Source organism: Podarcis vaucheri (genome assembly GCF_965113315.1).
Source record: "Podarcis vaucheri genome assembly, chromosome: 1".
Taxonomy (NCBI): Eukaryota; Metazoa; Chordata; class Lepidosauria; order Squamata; family Lacertidae; genus Podarcis; species Podarcis vaucheri.
Window position 1 is genome coordinate 93,524,224 of NC_138759.1, and position 24,712 is coordinate 93,548,935.

The 24,712-nt window shown below is 43.3% G+C and overlaps 1 protein-coding gene across 7 annotated transcripts in view; it reads right to left on the reverse strand.

Moving 5' to 3' along the window:
- CLASP1 (cytoplasmic linker associated protein 1) overlaps window positions 1-24,712 on the reverse strand; it is a 165,318-nt gene that overhangs the window by 130,865 nt on the left and 9,741 nt on the right. For all 7 annotated transcript variants that reach the window (XM_082238054.1, XM_082238057.1, XM_082238056.1 and 4 more), the window contains exon 2: window positions 10,636-11,126. In XM_082238054.1, the coding sequence (XP_082094180.1) occupies window positions 10,636-10,830 (195 nt within the window). In that variant the 5' untranslated portion in view covers window positions 10,831-11,126. The remainder of the gene's footprint in view (window positions 1-10,635; window positions 11,127-24,712) is intronic.

Genomic DNA, 24,712 nt, shown 5'->3' on the forward strand with positions numbered 1-24,712 from the left:
GCAAACAGGGAAAGCCAAATCACTGTACAGTGGTACCTCAATTTATAAACTTAATCTGTTCCGGAAGTCTGTTTTTAAACCAAAACCGTTGTTAAACCGAGGTGCACTTTCCCCAATGAGGCCTCCAACTGCTGGTGCCCTTCCACCGCTCAAATTCCATTCTTAGACTGAGGTGAAGTTCTCAAACCAAGACACTATTTCCGGTTTTGCAGAGTTTGTAAACCAAATCGTTTTTAAACCGGACAGTTCTTAAACCGAGGTACCACTGTATAAGCCTAGTTTGTTGGTACTCCATTGGTAGGAGTAAAGATTTGGGAATTTGAGGGTTAGATGTCCAGGTGAGAGAGGAACACTATTAGTTTTTGAGCATGTTTGGCATCTTTATTTCTATCCCCTTGGAGATACAGTACAGTGGTACCTCAGGTTAAGTACTTAATTCGTTCTGGAGGTCCGTTCTTAACCTCAAACTGTTCTTAACCTGAAGCACCACTTTAGCTAATGGGGCCTCCTGCTGCTGCCGTGCCACCGGTGCACGATTTCTGTTCTCATCCTGAAGCAAAGTTCTTAACCCGAGGTAATATTTCTGGGTTAGCGGAGTCTGTAACCTGAAGCGTAAGTAACCCGAGGTACCACTGTACTTTGAGAAGCAGATTGTTTAGCCTGTTTTATTACTTGCTGCTCTCCTTATTCTAATCTGCAGTTGTTGTGCATTGTCTTATTGCTATTGTGGTTAAATCTGTGGATTTTGTAATTGATTTTAATTGCTAAATGGTGGGTTGGCCATGCTGGCTGGTTACTGTTGATTGGTCAGTTGTTCAATGAAGCAAATACGCTTCAGGTCTTGGGACTGCTTCCTATTTACGGATTAAGTTCGTAAACCAAGGTACCACTGTGCTCCATTGAAAAGGCACGTGGGCAGTGCAGGCTAAGCTATCCACAAAAAGGGGACAACCCTTCCTGTGGCACCAGTGCACCAGTGGCAACCCACAACCTGAAGCAGCCATGGGAGAAAGCCTCCTTTGACGTGCAGCACCCAAAGTTTGTGCCCCATGAGCAACAAAGAAAAGGGCTCGCTCAGGATTAAACTGGTCCAATTCTTCTCAACAGCAACCAAAGGGCATGGGGTTGCTGTTGTTGGCATCCATTTGACTCGAGACACAAGGGAGTGTGCCTCCGGGGGGTGAAGTCAAACCACTGAGTTAGCAGTACCGAAGTACCTGGGGTGCAAGGCTGGTCCTGTGTTGCCCAGACGACAAGACCCCCTTCTCGGCCTCACGGGTGTAGTCCAAAGGAAAGCACAGCATTATATTTGGCACCAGCTTGGCTGCAGGAGTTGCTGGAAGGAGGCGTACAAGGCACCATCCAACCGTCTTAAGGACTCCACTCCAGATTTGTGTAGGGTTTACTGCTTAGCCTTTTCTTCTCCCAAAGATATCCCACAAGGCAGAGGACGTTTAGGATCAAAGTTTACCTTCTCCTGGATGGGCTAGCTTCCCAGGTTGAGGAGCCCCATCTGCCCCTCACTTCCCTCTACAGCACATGCAAACACTACCCTCATTGACCACTGGCCCCAGTATTGATCTCGTCCACTCCATCACCTCAATATTCTTGGTGTTCCAACAGCTGCTTTGATTATAAATCCTGATTACTCTGAAAAAAGGTAATCTGCCACTATATACACACATATATATAATAATATCCTTCCTTATCTAACAGAACATGTGGATGAGATCTTTTCTGTATTACACAATGCAGGTAGCCATTCAAAGTCTTCCATTAAGGAACAATTAGCAAAACTGAGAGAAGAAACCCTTATCTTTTGATTTCTATGACAACGGCAGAAAGAAACTCTATTAGATTTATCATAATTATCCCTTTAAAAACCAGTCTTTTCCACCCCTGGAACTAGTTCTGCAGACAATGGGATTCAAAGGTAAATGATTCCAATTAAGAGGGATGCCAGTGAATGATAATGTTACAAATAGCATTACCAAAAAATAAAATAAAATTCAGCATATCAAAGTAACAGATTTAATAGAGAGACAATAGGCTGGGCAGCCTCCACCGGAACATACTATAGTATTTACAAGGCAACTCTTGTTATCTGCCACTGAAAGGGGATATAAACAAAAAGAGCAAAGCATGGCTGTGAGTCAAATGCAGCACAGCACTTCCTCACTTGTTCCATTCCTTCTACATTCCATGCGCTTCTTATAGGACACATATTCAAGATCATCTAACAGGGATCAGTTACCCTTTGACCACTCTGTCCTATTCACACCCGCTGTCTCTCTCTCCAAGAGTTAATTCCACTCACTCGCCCACATAATCCATGCATGCTATGTGGAGTCCAATTTGTAGTACAGCAGTTTCATATAAAACAAGCAGTGTCAAGACAGGTAAGACATGCAAGATGCCAGAACCACGTTCATAGCCGACTATCCCTTGTATCCCACTTTAGGTGGATCTTATATGTGGCAGCTCTCAAGAAGTGCTGGATATCCACTCCTGTGCTGACAGAACTCTCAGGACATGCAGATGTGATTCTGCAACATCATTTAAGAAGTTTCCTTAATTTTTCATTAAATCAGCACCTAAGCCTGACAAATAACATGATGATAGCTCCCTTCCCCTATTGTTGAAAACCCTATCCAGCCATCTTGTTTGGTGCTTCTCATTGTGTTTGACAAGAATAATTGCTGATTTGGTCATCTGCTATTGAATTTTTACTATCCTGAATTTCTAAAACTGCACCTTCATCCAAAAGTGGATTTCAGAGTAGTAGTAACAACACTTGCAGAAGCAAATGCAAGATTATCCATTTAAACTCTATTTTTAAAAAACCAAGGAAACCAGATTTTTAACTCAGCCCCAGCCAGGTATGCACATATAATCTATTTATTATCTCTGATCATTTATATCTCCATGCTGTAAATAGCTATAAAATTCAGAAGGTCAGTAGCTCAAATAATCAGACCACATCTGGAGGATACCAGGTTAGGGGGGAAACTAGTATATAGCACACTGATCTACTAAGCTAGACAGGCCTGCTGTCTATCCCAGCAAGGCTATGTTTATGCTGCTGCCCACATACCAATTGTCCTTGAGTTCTGCAAAACAGGAATTAAAGTTCACAGAAGAATTGCAATGGTGATAACCAAGCTGGCTGTAAAAAAAATTCACAGGCCGGATTAGCATTGGGAGGGAGTAACACTACACTTATATACGAAGCATATTTCATCTGGCAAACTTACAACAAACAAACTCAAGCCCCAGCAATTTTGTTTTGATGGCAGGATTTTTTTCCAGGCACTTATGTCAGCTTTGGACAAAACAGCACAATACAGGTCAAAGTCACTAGCAGGAATGCAGAAGGCAATAAATATTCTCAAAACAGCTCGCCTAAGCTGAAATCCACTTTCATTGGAGAAAGTGAACTCTATTAGTAAAACTCAAAAAGAAAAGGGAAAAAACCCCTCCTTTTCTTGCAGAACTTCTCGTTGCGTCTTATAGAAAACAAAGGTTAAAAATACGTTTTTCAAAGGTGTTCTTTCTTCACACTCCCCAATTAAAAACTGCAAACAAGGGTCACATTTTAGTCTAAATATTTCCACACAAGGTCTCTTTTTTTCCCTTCCTGTCCTTCTCTCAGAAATACGTGGCCTACAGGCTAGAATTTCATAACATGCTGGCAAGCCACTGGGAAGAGCTGAAAGATACTGTTGTCTGGCCTGCTCATTATTAAAAGCATGATTCTGCCCACCACCCTCTATTATGAATATCTGAAAGCTACCAAATGTTAACATTCCCACCCTGACTCTCCCTCACACCCACTCCCTGCCATAAGCAACTGCAGAAATGCAACGTTGTTCACATTTGCCACAATGCAAAAATACAGGAGAAAGGTTGGCTTTACAGCTCAATAAAATCAAATGAGGGGGGATTGGAACAACATTAACCCCACTTGCTTGCCTTTCCCCCTCCCAGAGATACTCATTTTCTGGCAATACCAGTGTACCTGCAGAAAATATCTAGATATTGGGTAACATAGACCTAGCAAAGCAACAGACAAGTCAAAACCAACATCATAATCAGAAAAAGGATTAGGGAGCACAGAATTCAAATCAAAACCACAGAAAACTAGCAGCAGTCTGGTTCAAAAACTGCAGGTGCTGCAGAAGGCGGTGGGTGGCCCAGCTTCTGGCTCCCAGTACCTTACTAGGCTATGTTCAAGGTGTATAAAGCCATAAACAGCTTAGGACCAGGTTACCTGAAGGACCGCCATGTCCCTTAGACACCAGTCAGATCGTGGCCATCATCTGGAGAAGCCCTCCTGATTATCCCGCAGTCGTCCAATATTTGTTTAGTTTCCACACAAGCTAATGTTTTTGGCGTAGTGGCACCAATACTTTGGAACATTGTTGCCATCGAAAGCAGGCGAGCACCTACAATTTTGATATTTCCTCACCTGTTTTGTGAGGCATTTTCAGAGAACTAATTTAGTTCTGTGATGGCCATCTGTTCTGCATTTTATGATTTTATATAGCTTTAATGCTGTTATTGTACTGCTGTTAGATGGATAGATAGATGATAGATAGATGATATGAGAGAGAGAGAGAGAGACAGAGAGAGAGAGAGAGAGAGAGAGAGGAGAGAGGAAAGAGAGAGGGAGGGAGGGAGGGAGGGAGGGAGGGAGGGAGGGAGGGAGGGAGAGAGAGAGAGAGAGAGAAGGAGGGAGAGAGAGGGTGTTGCCAGTTTAGAAATACTCTTATGAATAAATAAAATTAAGTGGGCGAACATTAGATATTTTTGCACCCAAGGCAAAAAAGCTATCAAAATGACAGGACTTCCATACCCAGTAGGGTGCCCACTTGAGAATCTGTTACCAAAAGCATAATTTTCATGCGAAAGCTGGCCCTGCACTTCTCTACAGGAAATAAAGTCAGCTAGGAGAGGAGAGGTCTTCTGTAGGAAGGGCTGCTCCTGTACACTAGCTGCCCTACTCCATGGCTCTAATTTCCTTCTCCCCCCCCCCCCCACTTTCCCAAATATTTGACAGGTTAAGGGAACTGAATGAAACAAATGAAGTACCTTTGTGCAAATCTACCTACATTAACATCAAAATGCATCCCAAATAAGGTTTGGAGTTTTCTTGTCGCAAAATCTGATGTAGCTTTGCTCATTATACCTTTAAAAGCTTGCCGTGGAAAAATGTAGGTCAGGAGCCCCTGCAGAAGACACCGCAAATGCAAATCACACTGGCACATCTGTGCTAAATTCAGACACACAAAAACAAAAAAGCTGTGCTAACATCTTCAGAGAGGTGTTACTTTAGAGGCCTGTACAGTGACACACAGCTAAGCAGCACAAATGCGGAGAAGGTTAAGGCTGGCCAGGAATTTCTCACCTGACCTAACCTCTGTCTCCCCCATGCGAAGATTTACTCATGCCACAAAAGTGGAAAAAGTGAAAATAGCTTAAGTCAACAAGGCAAACCTTGACTTTCTAACCTGATTATTGACAAACATTATTTTTCACTCCTTAAAATATTCATATATAAACAAAAGCAACACAGCCCATAGCGGCTGTGTTGCTTGGTCATATTAACATATCTGACCCACAAACTACTGAGCTTTAGTGGTAGCACACCTGTTGGTTTTGTATCAGGAGGGACTAGAGAAAATCTGATTTACCCCATTACACAGACTTTCACTGGTCAATCTCCAAAGTCTCTTCTGATTGTTCCAACAGGGAGCTCCAATTTTTAATTCCCAGGGCAAAATACCTAAATGTATCTATTTCACGTTAACATGCTTCCCTCCCATGCCATTCAACAAATTTATGTGTTTTATATTCTGTAACTTGGTTCCCCCCGCCCCCGCCCCCCCCCCCCCCCGTTAGCAGACCTTAAATAAATTACATTTATTTATATGACAACTGTTGGCAAATGGGGCTACAAGACTTTTGAGACTGGAGTCCAACTGAAGGGCAACTGGAATAGTGGGCCTTTGCCATGTCCTATTAGATTGTGATACTTTGGAATAAGGAGAGTGCTATAAAAAAAGAGCATCCATTCAAACTTACACAACAAACAAGTCCTATTCAGCTGTCAACATTGATTCTACTTTCCTTCCTAGGTCTCATCAACTTCATATATCATATAGCTTGCTTTAGCGGAAGAACACGTCAACACTGTCCATTTCACATTATCATCATCAAGCTAATTCCATGTTTCCTTTCCTCCACTGAACTTCAACAGAACAAGAAGCATGCTTCAGAAAGCATGTCTGCTTCTTAAAGCAGCTGAATGATGATTGCTACATACGAGTAATGTTAAGACACCCCACTTTAAACTATGTTCAAGCCACCCCTCAATTATACAAAGCAAAATAAACCTCCAGCAATGCCCCGTAACAAACAATGCAGATGTCAATCTGCTTCTGTCTGTATTTACGTTCACCGCCACACACACACACCCCGCCGTTCATGGGGCATTAGTAGCATCTCGTGTTGCAGAGAACAAATTCATCATCAGAATCCAGAATCGGGGCGGGGGGGGGGGAGAGGGAAAAGCATTTGTTATTACTATTTATCCACTTGATCCTCTCTGTCCCGTGTCCCAGATCCTCTCTGCATTCCTACATTACCAAATTATGATGAGATGAGGCCACAAGGGAGTAAAAAACATGGCTGTGAGAGCCATCTTGGGAAACGGCGCATAGCTTATGCACAACTATAGCACAGTATCGCCAGCTGCATCGGTAGGTGCAGGCACAGAACAGCCCTGACCCAACTGTGGTGTGGTTAAGGGAGAACGTAGTGTAAAAAAAGAAAGGGTGCATGTTACTAAGTTGAAAGTGATGGGAAAGGGCAAGCAAAGACTGGCATGAGGGTATGAGCAGGCAAGCTAAAGAAAATGACAAGAGCCTGAGAACAAGCAGAATACTTTCAGAGAAGGCCAAAGAGGAAAAAGGTTAATTAGGATTGCCATAACCAAAGTCTTTTTATCCCAGGTCTCCACAGAAATATCCAAAGCACCAAAATAATGAGCATGTGGGAAGGGGGAAGGGGGAAAAGATATGATTTGGAGAAAATGCTGTTATCAAATTATGTAGATTTACATGTATGTGATATTTTCAAAGGTGTGGCTCTAGAAATGAATTCAGTAGAACTATAAATTTCAGAGTGCTTTCTCTTCTCTTCTGCATTTGTCCTCGCAACCACCCTCTGTGTGATAGGCTACAATTAATCCAAGGAATTTGAAATAATTCTCCTAGCTCTGTTTTATCATCAGCTGTTGCTTTTCATTTCCTGCCAGTCTCTTTCAAACAGTATCTCTCTAATGCACTCTTTCCCGCTAGCTTAATCAGAAGTGTTGAATTAAGAGCACAGTTGTACCTTGGTTGTCGAACGGCACCTGTTCCGGAACTCGGTTCGACTTCCAAAACGTTCGGAAACCAAAGTGCGGCTTCTGATTAGCTGCAGGAAGCCAACTGGAAGCCATGTCGGACGTTCAGTTTGGCGTTTGGGAGCCAAAACGTTTTGACTCGCAAGGAGTTTGGGATCCAAGATACAACTGTAGTTTATAGTGATACACTTCTAAGGACTGCTTCACAAGGTAATTTGGGGCAGCTAAAATGCATAGGTTGTATCCAATGAAGCCATCCAATTTGAGTAAAGACTTCTGGTTGTGCAACAGAACTTCCCTTCCCTCTCCTCTCCTGCCACACTCCCTGTAAATCTGCCTTGGTGGAGAACAGGGGGAAGTACTGCTGTGCAAATGGAAGTCCAACAACACCACTATTTTAATTTTGCATCATTTAGTTAAACACAGAATCCAAATATTGTTGTTGTTGTTTAGTCGTTTAGTCGTGTCCGACTCTTCGTGACCCCATGGACCAGAGCACGCCAGGCACTTCTGTCCTCCACTGCCTCCCGCAGTTTGATCAAGCTCATGCTAGTAGCTTCAAGAACACCATCCAACCATCTCATTCTCTGTCGTCCCCTTCTCCTTGTGCCCTCCATCTTTCCCAACATCAGGGTCTTTTCCAGGGAGTCCTCTCTTCTCATGAGGTGGCCAAAGTATTGGAGCCTCAGCTTCACGATCTGTCCTTCCAGTGAGCACTCAGGGCTGATTTCCTTCAGAATGGAGAGGTTTGATCTTCTTGCAGTCCATGGGACTCTCAAGAGTCTCCTCCAGCACCATAACTCAAAAGCATCAATTCTTCGGCGATCAGCCTTCTTTATGGTCCAGCTCTCACTTCCATACATCACTACTGGGAAAACCATGGCTTTTACTATACGGACCTTTGTTGGCAAGGTGATGTCTCTGCTTTTTAAGATGTTGTCTAGGTTTGCCATCGCCTTTCTCCCAAGGAGCAGGCGTCTTTTAATTTCGTGACTGCTGTCACCATCTGCACTGATCATGGAGCCCAAGAAAGTAAAATCTCTCACTGCCTCCATTTCTTCCCCATCTATTTGCCAGGAGGTGATGGGCCCAATGGCCATGATCTTCGTTTTTTTGATGTTGAGCTTCAGACCATATTTTGCGCTCTCCTCTTTCACCCTCATTAAAAGGTTCTTTAATTCCTCTTCACTTTCTGCCATCAAGGTTGTGTCATCTGCATATCTGAGGTTGTTGATATTTCTTCCGGCAATCTTAAATCCGGCTTGGGATTCATCCAGCCCAGCCTTTCGCATGATGAATTCTGCATATAAGTTAAATAAGCAGGGAGACAATATACAGCCTTGCCGTACTCCTTTCCCAATTTGGAACCAATCAGTTGTTCAAATTTCCCAATTTGGAACCAATCAGTTGTTCAATCCAAATATTAGTCAGTATTAACCCTCCTCCGCTTCAGATATTCCTTGCACCCTCTGTCACTGTCACAGATTAGGATAAACATGGAGAGGTGTCTATGGCTACCTCTCTTCAGCCTTCAGGGTTGAACATCCTCAAAAAAAATTCTCAACTCAAGAGAGGAGAGCCCCAGTTTCCAATTTATGATAGAAGAAAGGGGCTACTTAGAATGTTCTTTGTTATCAGAATATCTTTTAACTATGATACCATCTCCAAATCATGCTCTCTTCATAATGACTATTTAAGGCTTCACTGAAACTACCCACATGTGAACTATTTGCTAACAACTGTAGCACTTGCCACCAGGAGTTAGATAACCAAGAAGTTATATATAGGGCCCATATGGCAGTGACCAATACTTAAAGATCCACATCCTGATATCTCTCCACTGAGGTAACAATGAACAACAACCAGCCCCAAAGTTACACTTCGTTCCACCTGTTTTATTCTTTCTGAACTACTCTTGGGCTTATGATGTAACTGGTTAGCTCCATGTTGAAAGCCATTCACAGCAGCTTCCCCCATGTCCACTTTCTCTCCAGATAACACTAGACTACAACTTCCATCATTCCTTGACCACTGACCATACTGGCAGAAGCTGATGGGAGTTAGAATCCAACAACATTCAGAGGGCACCAACGTGGGCAAGGCTTTGGCCAGATAACCATCATCTTCTGATGGGTGAAAAGTAGGGTATGTGAAATGTAGACAAATGCAATCTAGAACCCCATTTGACCCGGGACTGTACTGCTGATGTGCAGAAGTCAGGCCACGGCTCCTGCTAATGAAACCATTTCAGACAATATCTCAGATAAAGCAAACTGACACTCAAGAAGATTCAGCTGTGAGTTTCAAGTATTTAGTCAACATTAAATGGGGTAATAGCTCTGAAGTCAGAAAGCCTTGGGTCTAAGCCCCAATATTTCCAGTTAAAATAAACTGCAGCAGGGATGGGAAAGACCTGCAGAAGGCCTTGAAGAATGCTGATTAGGGTAGAATACCCTTTGCCAAGCTGGTGCCCCTCCAGATGTTTTGGACTACAACTCCCATCATTCCTAGTCAATATAACTGATGGGAATTGTAATCCAAAACACCTGGGGGACACCAAGCTGGCGAAGGCTGGGTTAGGATAATTATACCAAGCTGCCACTAAAAATAGCTGGCCCTTCCATAATGTGTAGCCCAATTAAAGCAGTGTCTAAAAACCCCACCATGTAATAGCACCAGGAAAAGGACCACAGCAAGTTATTCTGCACATTATAGAAGGGAGTGGGGTGAGAGTGTGTGACACAGGGCTGATGTTCCTGCATTTCTTGCATTATTAAATTATGCCCTCATGCATAGGCTCTTTCCAAGTCGATTTTCCTACAAGTATTGCTGTTTGTTGCAGCAACAGGGTATCTCTAAAGGAGCTTGAAAATCCAGCAAATATTCACCATTTCAAGCAAGGACCCTGAGCCAACCCAGTAATGAAGATCCTGTTTTTATTCCCATCAGTAACAAGTGGGGGGTGTATTTTTCTTTTTAATTTATTTTGAGTTCTGCAGTGTGGGTTGTATACATTTTCAGAAACGAAACGCCACAAAATTACAAACTTGCTGTTACATCGGCTACAGATCACCAAGAAATGCACGGGATCAAGAGGATTTGCAAGCTATAAAGCGAAGAGTGATGTCTCTGTTCCATAACTGTTGACAGAAGCCTGCGTGAACGAACCAGCCAGAGTTGAAGCAACATTTGACCTTAGCAATCCCATCTCTGCACATCAGTCTTACCTTATAATTGCTGGAATTTACCCACGAGGTAGCAAGGCCATCAACCATTTTATCCAGCATGGTCTGATCATGTTCCAGATCGGCAGATTTCTGTTTATCTGAGAAATAGTCTATCAGTTCTTGGCCAACCTGAAGTCTCTTCCCAACATCCTTCTGCAGAACCTGGACCAAGCAACCCTCCATGGTGGGCTCCATGTTGTGCTAGGAAAACAGCACAGCCAGTGGAGAAGCTAGAGGGCAGCAGGTTTGAAAAGTCCTGCTGCAGATGTCTCCTCTAGGTCGCCTCTTTGTTCGATGAAGGTTACCAAGGGCCTGGATTTCAAAGACGTGATTCTGGGAATGGCAACAATGCACCATGTGTGTCTGAAGAGCAGCTGGCAGGTTATTAAAAGTTCAATTCAAAATAACTAGTAATAGATAAATAAAGCTGGGAGCGGACCAGCCGTGCTGTAGGACCAGGTCTGTGATGCTTCTCAGTTCAGCAGTCCATCCTGAAAGAAAATTTTAAAAGAGGGAAAAGTTAGAGGCAAACTAGGAAGAAAGCAAACAGCCAAACAGCATAAAGTCCCAGCTGAGATACTTAAAGCTGTCATGTTGTGTGTGCGTGTTTTAAAAAAAGGAGTAATTTATCTATCTGTTCCCTTGCAACCATTCCTTGCAACTATTCTCATGTCTTACACAGCACTGCAGTCTGCCCCAAAGAAGAAAAAGGAGCTAATCCTGTTATACGGGGCATCAACTGCTAAGGGAAAAAAAACCACGTAAACAAAAAAGAAACCGACATTTTGTTCAACAACAAAAATGCAGTCAACAAATTATAATATGGATTTCTGGTTGTCAACTGTATGGAGAGACGGATACTTTGCCATGGGTGCTGTCTGCTGAAATCAGACACGACCAAAAGAAAGAGAAAAAACGCTGGAGAAAGAACCACAGAAGCAGTCGCCTCCTGTTCTGTCTGTGCGCGCATCAGACACACAGAGCAAGTGACAGCAAGGTTTTGCATATTGGTGATAGCACAGGGCAAGTCTGGATGAGAAAGCAAGTCTGGATGACTCCCGGAAACCAGCTTCATGTTTTTAGCAGCAACTTTGAGAAATATACCGCACTGTCAAGAGTTTCAACATGCAATCCTCCAGAATGCTACCCATATCCTGGCCTCCGCATCCCAATAAAATTATTCATGTAAGAATTACCGCAACATAACCTCTATGTTTGAATGCACTAACTGTGCAGCCTTGTACAGGGTTACTCAGAAGTGTACCCCGCAGATTTCAATGAGACTTATTCCCAGGTTAGTATGTATACCAGGAATGGGGAAACTGTGTTCCTTCAGATGCTGTTGGACTCTTTAGTCCCTTCAGCTCCAGCCAGCATGGCCAACAATCAGGGATGATGGGAGATGGAGTCCAGCAATGACAGGGGCCAAAGGTTACCTCTCCTTGGTGTATACAACTGCAGCCTTAAAACTGCTACCAAAGATAGTGGTCATGCATATTGCCAAAGTGTCCTAAGAAATCTGGTATCTGCAAGGTCTCCACTGATGCCAGATGGAGGTTCATTATACAGTGGTACCTCGGGTTACATACGCTTCAGGTTACAGACTCAACTAACCCAGAAATAGTACGTCGAGTTAAGAACTTTGCTTCAGGATGAGAACAGAAATCATGCTTCGGCAGTGCAGCAGCAGTGGGAGACCCCATTAGCTAAAGTGGTGCTTCAGGTTAAGAACAGTTTCAGGTTAAGAAAGGACCTCCGGAACGAATTAAGTACTTAACCCGAGGTACCACTGTATATATTTTAGGTGCCAGGCAAAACTGTTCCTCTTCAACCAGGCCTTTAAAATGTGTCTGTGGGAAGGGGTGATTATTGTTTTGCTGTTTTGTTTTAATTATTTACTTGTTCTTATCCTGTATTTTATTCTGTGAGCTGCCCTGGGACCTTAGGGTAAATGGCAGGTAATTAATATATTATTATAAATTATAAGCATGACTATTATTATTATAATTATTATGCATCTGTTTCTAATGTGGCCTTGTATTAAAGTATCAGCCTGGCAGGTATAGGGAAAAGGAATTCCATGCAAGCAAGTTAACAGGCTGGTTGAAGCAAGGCAGAGCACTTCATTCCTCCTCTGCCCCTAACACAGAAATTCAGTCCCTCCTCTAAGTCTCAGTGTCTTCAAAAACTCCTGTGTTTTCAAACAGGACTTTTAAAGAGAAGCAGAGGAAGCACATACTGGAGCCCCCCCCCCCCCGCCCGGTGACAATGCTGCCAACTCTTCTGTATCACTTTACCAGCAGCTGCAGGCTCTATGTTCCCTTCCCCCTCCATAATGAAATGAATCTTTGCTCACACATATTCCAATACAGTACACACACACACACACTCTCCCTCCATTAATTCTGGCAGACACACAATCCTCGCTTCACCACCACAACCCCCACAGCCCTTTCCCTTCAGTCTCTCATGTAGCCCTGCTTATGCGGCTAGAAAAGTACCACTTGCATGGTTTTAAAAAAAATGGAGCGGAGGAGTCTCCACATCCTAAAAACTATTATTTGCAGGTGCCTTTCAATGTAAAGAAAAATAAGCTGCCTAATGATAACATCTGAAGCTCCTGGATGTATAGAAAGTAGGGCATACTTGAAGGAAAACAGGTCAAGCTCAGTTCAAAAGAGAAGGGCGGCCGGCGGGGGGGGGGGTTAATCAGACAGTTGTAAAGCACATCTCTTGCCAAGTAAACAATCAGGGCAAACCTACAGGCATCACCCAGTACAAAAACAATACAGTACAATAATACATCCTAATTGACTTTTATCTGAAGAGCAGAGTGTCAGTAAAGTGTCTTTCCTCACAGACTGTATTTCTAGGTCATCATTGCTGCAGTTCTCTTTTCCTTTTTTTAAATAAAGAGCACCAACCGTCAGTGAAATGACAAAACTTCTCCAGCAGTCAGGGCCTGTACGTTGTCTATTCAAAACAGCCTTCCCTGCCCTGGTGAGTTCCAAATGTGTTGGGACTTATACCTCTTGTCATCCCTGATCATTGGCGATGCTGGCTAGAGCTGATGGGAGCTGCAGTCCAAAGTATCTGGAACGCCCCAGGTTCGGGAAGGCTGGACTTTAAGATAATTTATACCCTTCTCCATAAACAACTGGCTCACTAAAAAGACTGTTTCTTTAAAGAATACCGACTCTGCACAAACGTCCCTCGCTGAATCCTAAGAAACAAAACGAAGTCCCAGAGCACTAGACAAGTGGGCAAAAACATCAAAATGGTGGTGGGTGAGTGTATCAGTACTCCACACAGGGATGATGCAGATGTTACTTGTGGGTTATAAGAGTTCGGGAAATGTAACTTGAAGGGTAAAGGGCTTTCTTATTAGAAAAAATGAGGCTCATAATACAGCCATTAGGCCAGCCATCCCTAACATGGTGTCCTCCAGAAAATCTGGACTACAACTCCCATCAGCCCCAGCCAGTCTCACTCACTGTGTTAAGGTTGTACAACAGGCTTAGATAAAACTTTAAAGTTCAACGCAGCCACCCTTATCTAGATATTAACACTATGGGTCAGGGATGGATAACTTGTAGTCCTCCAGCTGCTGTTAAACTCCAAGTCATATCAGCTCTAGCCAGCAGGTCCAATTGTTAAGGATGATGGGAGCTGGAGTCGAATATCATATGGAGAAGACACAGGTTCCCCACCCCTGCCATAGACAAAATCCTCTGACAACCATAAACACACACACACACACACACACACACACACACAATTAAGAGAGAGGCAGAGAGGCAAGAATCTGCACAATATTAACCTAAGTAGTCATTTATTGCAGGCTGCAAGATCAGCTATGGCACATTTCTGGAAGAATCCTTCAAATGCTAATCTTACCTACTGGTACAGATGGTTTGGGAAACAGCAATAATGGAAGAACAGACATTAAAAAATGTGAGTCATAGGAGGTCAAAGCACAGAAGACTAATTTATTAGTACATGATATGATTTGGTGACATAAACTAATGTGAGAGAGCATGCTCGATGCCAGATGCCGGCAAATCAATGGATGTGGATGATACAGACTTCTATAGAGGATCTCTTTGTTGATTTTGTGTTATGTTAGGTATACTGAGAGGACCACACTATTACGTTTAACAGAAAGAGGGTCATGTTGGCTTAAGTCAGCACATTATGGATTTTATTCTGGACCGTAATTTATGGACTTTACATGGCATGCCTGACTATTATTATTCACTGAGTTTAAAGTACCTATAATTATTCTAGTTGCTTTTGAAGACGGTTTACTGCCAAATGGCAGTGCTTTTGTAATTATATAAAACCAATAAAAAACTGTTGTTGTTTTAAAAAGACAACAGTCAATTGCACAACTATAAATAAACAAAAAAAGCATCTCAAAGCCTACTGTCAACAGCTGGACCTCAAATATCTTAACCATTAATTTTGGCCTGCACCTTACATTATGAGGCTGTCCTGTGTATTACATCATCCAACTACCTGGATCCCTTTGATAGTCACCAGACCACAAACAAGGGCTTCGTGTCAAGGAAGAAACTGCCCCGGGAGCTATCCCTTCATTTCTCACAAGAACGTATGTTCAGGATGGTTGGGCCGATGTGAGAAAACCACCCCAATATCTATATCCACTGCTTCCGGAGAACAACTGGGCTGGTTTTCCCATCCTTCCTATCCCTTTATGACTTTGTACCGAATTAGCTGGAGGCTGCATGAATCCAGTGATTTGTTAGCTGAACACAGCAGTGTTTGTCTTCCTGAGAATTCAAACTGTGGAAAGAACCTTAAGAATAGCAAAGTAGATTATAGGAGTAGGTTTTAAGTGGCTGTGGCACAACCTATAACAGAGGAACCTCTTGAAGCAGAGAATGCTTGCAGGTGGGGGGGGGGAGATGCTCACCTGATGCAGATAAATGCTATATCCCAGGGCTTGTCAACATTGTGCCCTGCAGATGTTGCCAGACTACGTAATTCCTTCCCATTGGCTATGCTTGCTGGGGCTAATGGGAGCCAGGAATACACCATGCTGGCTACCCCTTGCCAATTAGATTTTGTCAGATTTTCAAGAGTCAGCCATGACACTCTGCCAATGGGTTATGCAACACTTCTGCAAAGATTCCCCCAAGAAGCAGGGGCAGGAGCTGGGGGACAATATCGGGTACTGTTCTGCATTTGTCCTTTAAAGCCTTACTGTGGACATCTAGGCCTAAAGCATCCTTGATTAATAAGAGCTCTTTGAAGAGCTCTCCAAGTAAGGCTGCTTGGGACCGTTTCAGTGACTCTAGCCAAAGGAGGTTCAACTAGAATCTCTCATTGTTTAGGACAGGACTTGAGTACAACCCTTGTATTGAGCTCATTAGGCCAATGGCCTTCCAGCTTCAGTTATTTTCTTTCGCCTATTCTGTTTACACAATAGCTTTTGTATCTGAGGACTCTTTCCAGGGGTACATTAAGTCTGAAATTTTGTCAACAAGAGACAGTAGCTCCGAGAAAGAAAGAGGGGGGTGGGAAAGGTAAGGCGAAATAACTGCCTTAAATTTTATGGCAAGGTGCCATGCTATTTTCGGAGTGAAGAGAAATCTAACATAGCATGCTAGTTGCATTGCCGGGGGGGGGGTGTCCAATGCTTCTTCCTTTTTTACATTGAGCAGGGGTGGCTAACCATTTTTTGGCCCAATAGCAAAAAACCTTCGCCAACTCTCTAGGGGCTGCAGGCCAGCAATGGGTACAGTCAAAAGTGGACATGACCACCCACATTCTCACATGATACTCAAAGATGTCTCTCTGTTCCCTGATCATCAATTAATAAATCTCATGACTGGAGAGGGAGCAATCTGGATCCCCATCAGAGGGCTGGGCTGGGAGGCTGAAACCTCTCCCCCCCCCACCCCAGGATTGTGTCCATTTTCTTTCATTCTTTAAAAATACTACAGTTCCCATGATTCTTTGGGGGAAGCTGTGGGATGTAATCCACTGGGAGCAGTCAAATACAACATTCCTTGTTTTGCTAGAGTGGACATGCAAGGGAATGTTTGGTCCAGCCAGTTGAACTTCCTGTTACACCTGGTCTGGAGCATCCTTCCTTGCATGTGACTGGTAGGTGGGCGTGACCTTTCCAGACCTGGTAAAAGGCCAAGTCATGCAGCCACCTCCCTCTCTTTGATCTTCTCTTTCGTCCTGCGAACTTCCTGATTCACCTGGTCTGTACTGATTCACCCCTAGGTTATCTCCCATATGGGCTAAACCTGTTTGTACATTTTTGTAACTTTAAACCTAAAGCCTGCCTTCAGGGATCACACTGTGCTCTGCCTGATCGTGAGTAAAACTACTTTTTGTTACTTATGAATAAGACTGTTGTGTCTTTATTCTTTAAGGGAGGGGGTCAAAGGGGTCTTACCAGGAATAACAGAACATATCTCAATCTGGGCAAGCCAGGTTGAACTGTTTATTGTCTTAAGAGGCTCACACAAGTCTGCAACCAGTTTTCTGCTACGTAAAGGGGGAATGCACTCTGCTAAGTGAAGAAACTTGCTAGCACAAGTTAGGAAAGATATTAATCATCAATATATCAACATTCCCACAGAAGCCATGACAGTTTAAAGTGCTATGATACTGCTTTAAATGTATAGCGCAGATGGGCCCTGTTACTAAACAGGTCACCATCAAAGATGCTCAGTTTCCATGGGCTTTTCTACCACTGGCGCCCATCCCCCACTTGTTCACGATCGACTCATACGTGGTGGCGTATACACGCAGCACCGGGAAATCAATAACTAATTCTAAGCTGGAATGGAGGAAGAGAGCTGGAAAGTCCTTGTGGCTCACAAGGAGCCCCTCCCCAGAGCCCGAAGAGGGCATCAGTGAGCCAAAAGTTCAGAAACAAAGACTCCAAGGGTTCAAAAAATGGCGCACAGGAGATTTCACTGCTATCGAGCTAGCCTGCTCAACATACAGCTGTTAGGCAGAAAGCTGTATGTACTGCAACAGGCTCCCCACTCACACATGCTTCACCTATGCACCTGGAGGCCCAGAACATAACCCCCGCGTAAGAGGGGAGTCACCGATATTTGGGAAAGAGCTGAGATGGGCACTATGCCCCTCAGAGAAACACATGCACCACCCATTGCTGCACCCAATCAGTTTAATAATATTGTCATAGCAACAATAAGCAGACCAAGGAACGTAACTATTGTACATAATGGTTTTGGAGGTGGTGTGTTTTTTGTTTTTTTCTACAAATCCTCCATAATGCCCCCCCCCAAAAAAAACCAATCCGAGAAGCAAACAAGAAAGACCAGAAGTTCAAGGACTGTAGTGCACACTTAATAGCCCCAAGGGTAGCACTGATAAAGGTATAATTAGCTGCTTAGTGCATAGGCTTCCTGGACCAAAGCACAGAGAATAGCAGGGAAAGCATCAAACCACTCAAAAAAGAAAGCAAGAAAAAGAACTCAGCATGCACATGCAAAAGTCCTTTCCCCATGGTGACCCCAGCTGTGATCTTGGATAAAATAAGCATCAAGGTTGGCTGGCAGGCTCTTCTATTTAGAATGTCAAACTTCATAGAGAATAGGATCAAACCAGGTTTGCCAAGAGCTTCAATCCCCAAAAACATTTGCCTGCCAAAAATTGGAAACAAGGATTGGAAGCACAGACCTTCCTACTCAACACTTTTCAAGGAAATAACTTGCACTTAAAAACCGCGATATGAGCCCTAAGCCAGATGGACTATTATTGGACACACCGTGTCACAGTTTGTGAGGAAAGTCTCTCTCTCTCTCTCAGCAGCAGCAGCAACAACAAACAACAACCAGATTATTGTGGCACCACAAGGTACCGCAGGAGTCTTTGTTGTTTTTACTGCGGCACAGGCAAATTGGTGGAAAACCTGCTCCACCCATGCATGAATTTGGCTGGTTACAGAGCTGGGGGGAGAATACTTCTTGACATGCAGTAATCCCTTAAAAACAGAGTGCCTTGCAATACCTTCAAGACTCAATAGATTTATTGTGGCACGCATTTGTGAGGGTGCGGTGGGATAATATATAAATAAATAAAACCCCATTTTATCGGATGCACAGTGTTCCACATGGTACTGTGAGTGCACCTGCTCCTCTTGCATTCCTGGACTCTTTTTTTTTTCTTTTTTAAAAAGTCTTTTCTACCCTGCCATTCCCTGGAAAAGCTTTTCCAGAGTGGGTTATAATAAAACCATGAAATATATACATACAGTAAACAACCACCCCGTTGAAATCAGCAGCACTCACTTTTTTTCTTTTTCTTTTCTTTTTTTAAATGCTTTTTATTAAGTTTTCATTTTAAATACACCAACACTAACAAACCAAAAACATCAAGTTTTTTTACATGTATCCTACTTTATGCTCCGTAGAGCCGTTGACTTCCCTCCTTCCCTTCCGCAGGTTTTCTTATTCCAATCATTAATTTACAGTTTCGTTAATAAAAGACTAAACCATGACATAAGATTTATTTCAGTCCTGCTAACGTCTTCAGATTTCTACAGTTCTCACTTATATAAACCATAAATTTACTCCATTCTTTTTGGTACTTTGTCTCCTCCTGACTGCGAATTCTATGTGTCAGTTTTGCTAGTTCTGCGTACTCGACCAACTTTGTCTGCCACTCCTTTACAGTCGGTATCTCCTGTGTTTTCCACTTTGGGGCTATCATGACTCTAGCTGCTGTCGTAGCATACAAATATAGTCTTTTGTCTGTCTTCTTAATATCCTCTCCCATCAAACCTAGCAATAGTTCTTCAGGCTTTTGGGGGAAAGTATATTTAAGCATCTTATATGAAGATCTATAATGAAGCACTCACTGTTTTTCAAACCTCACTCGGTTTAAAACACAGACCCCACAACCCATTTTCTTGTACATCTGCCCACTTCATGTATTTGATGAAGTGCGCTGGCAAAAGCTTACGCAACAATGAATATACTAGCCCAATAGTTTCTAATTAGCCAAGTACTGTGAGCCCCCTGTTTTTTAAAAGCCAAGCTATGGACCCCCTACTTTTGAAATTGTTAGTATCTCTATGGTAGTTTTAGTTGTGTGAATGGTACACCCTGGGGTCTGTGGATGGCCACCATACCAGCCTTAAGAGGCCCCACTTGCTATTTTTCCAACAGCAGGCCAAACAACACTCCCCCCCCCCCTGGAAGGAACATTGTAGGATGAGGCTGGAGAACCTGTGGCCCTACAGTTGTTGCCGCACTTCAGCTCCCAGGCCCAGGCCTCCTGCTGTCTGGCCATGCCAGCCCAAGCCCATCTCAAGGATCCTGGGTTCACCAACCCTGTAATAAGCGAATGCAAATCAGAGACAGAGAATTTTGTAGCAAGAACAAAACCCAAAAATATGTGACTTACGATCTCAAGTTTAGCAATTCATATGAAGCAATATGAATTCGAACCAGACAAATAACTTAGCCTTCCCCCCCCCTACAGAAAAGTCTATTGCAATTAAAACAATATTTCTCCATTTTCTATTAGTCCCTATTGTTCTCTCCTCAGCTCCACTCACTACTTCCTGACCTGCAGAAGAGAGGCATGTTGAAGTCGGGCACCTGTGTGCAATGTAAAATGGTACAGATCCCACCCATAAACTTCAGACACATGTCCAGGTTTTTCTTCCCAGCCATTTGATTTAAGCAACAGACTGTGTGCTTCAGGGGGCAGAGTTCAGGACACAGGAGTCAGGTTCCAATTTCTGACAAAGAGCCTGTCTTATCAACTTTGCCTTCCCACTAATGTTGGCATCTGACCAGTCAGATAACAGCCATATGTAGTTTTAATAACAAAACAGAAAAAGTTGACAACTCATGGTCAACTCTTAAGCCAGTGTTTCTCAAACTTGGGTCCTTGGTTGTGGTTGGACTACAGCTCCCATCATCCCTAGCTAGCAGGACCAGTGGTCAGGGATGATGGGAGTTGTGATCCAAGGACCCAAGTTTGAGAAACACTGTTCTAAGCATTTGTGGCATATATTATTGCCACAGTCCATTTAAAAAACAACAACAACTCAGGCAGCTAACCAGGATTTCACGGATTTTGTTGTGAACTCTTCCAAAGCTAAGTGCAATCGTAGGGACAAGCCCCACGCCCCTTCTCCCAAGCTCCAAGTTGGGAAAATGGGTTCATCTCTGTCATGTTCATTGTCACACTCACCAGACAGGGCAAGGATGCTTGTGACAGAGTCTATAGCAAACCAATTTGCGGACTCTCCATCCCTAGCACAGACTGCAACCAAGCATGCGGACAAGGCATTCTTGACTTCATGGAAAATTTAACAACATCTGATGGAAGCCAACTGACAGCACTTGATGGGCCAGCTGGCTAGCACTGAAATCCTGCTTCCTGCTGTCGCAGCAGGAACAACAACTGGTTACATCATGGAACTGTCATGAAGACCACAAAGAACTTTGCAAACCTAGCTGGCAGAATCCAAGTTTTGTCTGAAATTGGTAACAGGAAGTTCAATACACTGTACAAAAAAATAATCTGTAACGGGGATGGCCAACTTTTTCCGGCATAAGTGCCACACTCACTCTTGGCCAACCCTCCAGGAGCTACATGGTGGATGTGGCCAAAAGCAGGTGTGACCACTTCACATTCATTCATGCATGCTTGCACATTCTCAAATGAACAAGGGACATAGTCCCATGCAGATCAGCCAGCAAGGTGGGCTGCTTGCCCCCTCTCCATCCCAATTTGCAGGAATGAGGCCACTTGCAGTCCTATTAGGGTGGTGGGTTGAGAGGTTTGAACCTCTCTGCCTACCCCAGCACCATGCCTACCTTTTTTATTCTATTTTTGCTGCCACGGCCCAAAATTTGTGGGGTTACCAATTTTGCTTTAGGCACACCCCACTCACTCCCAGCATGCACCCACCCACCTCAGCATGTGTGTGCTCACCCCAGACGGTGATAGGAGACACTATATCCCTGGGAGAGGGCAAGTCTTCTTCTTCTTGGAAAATAAATTATTTGTACCTTAATGCTATGCAGAGATTTTAAAAACTGCCTCTTGCTACAAAGCATTTACATTTTAAATAGATATCAAATGTCACAATTGTTCCTCTGCAACATTCTCCACTTTAATTATAGCGGAGTACTGCAGTTATTTTGGCAGATTATGAAACAAGCCCAAACAAAATGAATAAAGTAGAACCTCAGGTGGGTCTTCAAATGTATTAATACTTTGCCTGCTATGATTACTTCTTTATTTTTCTTTAAAAGTCAGAAGTTTCAAGGAAAGCTTTGTCCATAAGTTTTGTTTTCTAGAAAGGTTCCCAAGACAGATCTGTGGCCTTCCAAATAACACATCTGGACGACTCTGCTTTTCTGCTCAACAAAGCCATTTCGTTGATGTTTCCCATAGGTATTTTCTCCTCCCATAAACTCAACAAAACATCTTTGCCCCTATTTACAGTCTGACACAGTGGCCCTCTCACATGTAACACTAAACTATGCTTTAGCACTTTATGCACAAGTTAAAACTACCACAAATGAGTCTTGTGCACTCTCTCATCCCTGCCTCTGCTCAGCCTGCAAGATTTCACCAGCAATAATTTCCATTTTCAAGTAATCTCAAGCTTGTCACTGTTGTACGAACCAGAGATTGTGGCCTAAAATAAAATAAACCAACCAGCTTCATAAACCATGGTTTGAAGTTGGCTTCTTTCAAATGTAACAACCCTGGCAGATCAGACCAAAGGCCCATCTAGTACAACATCCTGTTCCACAGTGGTAAACCAGTGCCTATGGGGAGCCCATAAGCAGGACATGAGTGTAACATAACCTTCCTGCTCATGCCCTCTGGAAACTGGCATTCAGAGGCATACTGTTTCCAATACTGGAGGTCATATATAGCCAACATGACTAGTTAGTAGACACTGACAGCCATGATGTCTGTATGTTACCTTTTCCCAGTTGCATTGGAGGAGGAAGCACATGAATATGAGTTTTTGCTTGGGCTCATTCCAGCTTTTGCATATATTGCTAATTCATGATGTACAACCAAGATCAATGGCTGTGTTTAGACATGACAATGAGCCATGGTTTATCATTACTGAAATGATCCTGTATGAGCTTTCCCTCTCCTCTCCCAGCACAGCTACAAGGAGATCGCTTTCATTTTTTACTAACTGCACCAGCTAGACTGGTGACTGGGAGTGGCCGCCGAGACCATATAACACCTGAAAGACCTAGACTGGCTCCCAGTACTTTTCCGAGCACAATTCAAAGTGTTGGTGCTGACCTTTAAAGCCCTAAATGGCCTCAGCCCAGTATACCTGAAGGAGTATCTCCATCCCCATCATTCAGCCTGGACACTGAGGTCCACCTCCAAGGGCCATCTGGCAGTTCCCTCACTGCGAGAAGTGAGGTTACAGGGAACCAGGCGGGGGGCCTTCTTGGTAGTGGCGCCTGCTCTGTGGAATGCCCTCCCATCAGATATCAAGGAAATAAAAAACTACCTGACTTTTAGAAGACATCTGAAGGCAGCCCTGTTTAGGGACGTTTTTAATGTGTGATGGTTTATTGTGCTTTTAATGCTGTTGGGAGCCACCCAGAGTGGCTGGGGAAATCCAGACAGATGGGCAGGGTATAAATAAAAAATTATGATCATCATTAGTCTCAACGATGGTTAGTCTCAACAATGGTTTGTTGAAATAGCCTAGCTTCATAATCCATTGTTTCTAGTTTGCCTTATTTCAACGAATGCATATTTAGGGTAAGCCACAGTTTGTCAGTTTGGATATAAGAAATTGCAGTTAATCTAAAAGAGAAGCTAAGTCTTCCAGTCTCTTCCTCATGGCCACACCAGAGGAGGGAAGAAGGGGGAACGCATAAGTTTGAGGCTCCCACCGGCCCATTCCCACCCCATGGTTTTCAAGCCTACAACTATTCATTATGAATGCAGAATTTTACAACCTGTGTGGATTTATTTAGCTAAGCAAATCTGCATAAGGAAGGTGCATGGCTTTTAGCAACATAATTGAATTTTTACAAAATGAGACCTATTGGAGGAGCATACCTTATGCACAAGGAGTGAGCGACTTGAAATAGCTCCATGCATGGTAATTACTTCCTAGTTGCTAGTGTCACAGCTGCAGTAGTGCTTAAATCTGTAACATATATCCGACACCTAATTATCTGCACCATAGATTAGCGTGAACAAGTGGAACTAAGTATTACCATGCTGCAAACGACATTGGGTGGAGCTCAACATAGACAAATTTTCATAGTTCACATTGCCACCCCCACCCCACCCCAAAAAGGCTGTATGTGAGGAAATTAGTTTTTAATTTAAGCCATGACTTCGTCTTGAATTATTTGAAGTGGTACTAATATAATAAAGTAGCTGAGAACAAGGAAAGCGGAGTTTCCCCTTATTATTCAGTAACCATAGGCTATCCCCACATATGTAGAAAACAGAAGGCAATCCTGAGCTCCTGTATTCTCTGGGTTGTTGTTTTTTAGAAACTAAACAAGAGCAACCATCTTCTCAAAACACACAGAGAGAAAACCAAGGTTGCAGCCTGGAAATTCCCAGAGAGGCTTGAGATAGCAATGGCACCTGGCAGTTTTTCAAAACAATCCTCCGTGGGCTGCTGGAAGCTCACATTTTGCCGAGTATATGAGCAATATCCAAGCAAGCAATGCTCAGAGTAGGCCTACTGAAATCAGCAGGCTTACTCCAAAGCATGACTTACTTGCATATCAATTTATATTCAAAGAAGGAGAAAAAGTGGCCAGAGAAATCAACTAACACAATAATGCTGCCATTCAGAGAGTGTCTTCTAATCCGATGGCAGGCCTCTTGTTAGCATATTTCTCCCACTTTACATTTTGCTTTGTTATACTCCTGTGTAGTTCCGCGTACATCATCTCTTTGCTAAGAATTTGTTTTTTAAAGCAGCAAAGTTCCACTGAATAAAGAGGAGACCTGATGGAAACTGCATCATGCATACATGTTTCTTGAAGGGCTGCCCTTATTCCCAATTTGAAGTCTACATCAGCTAATC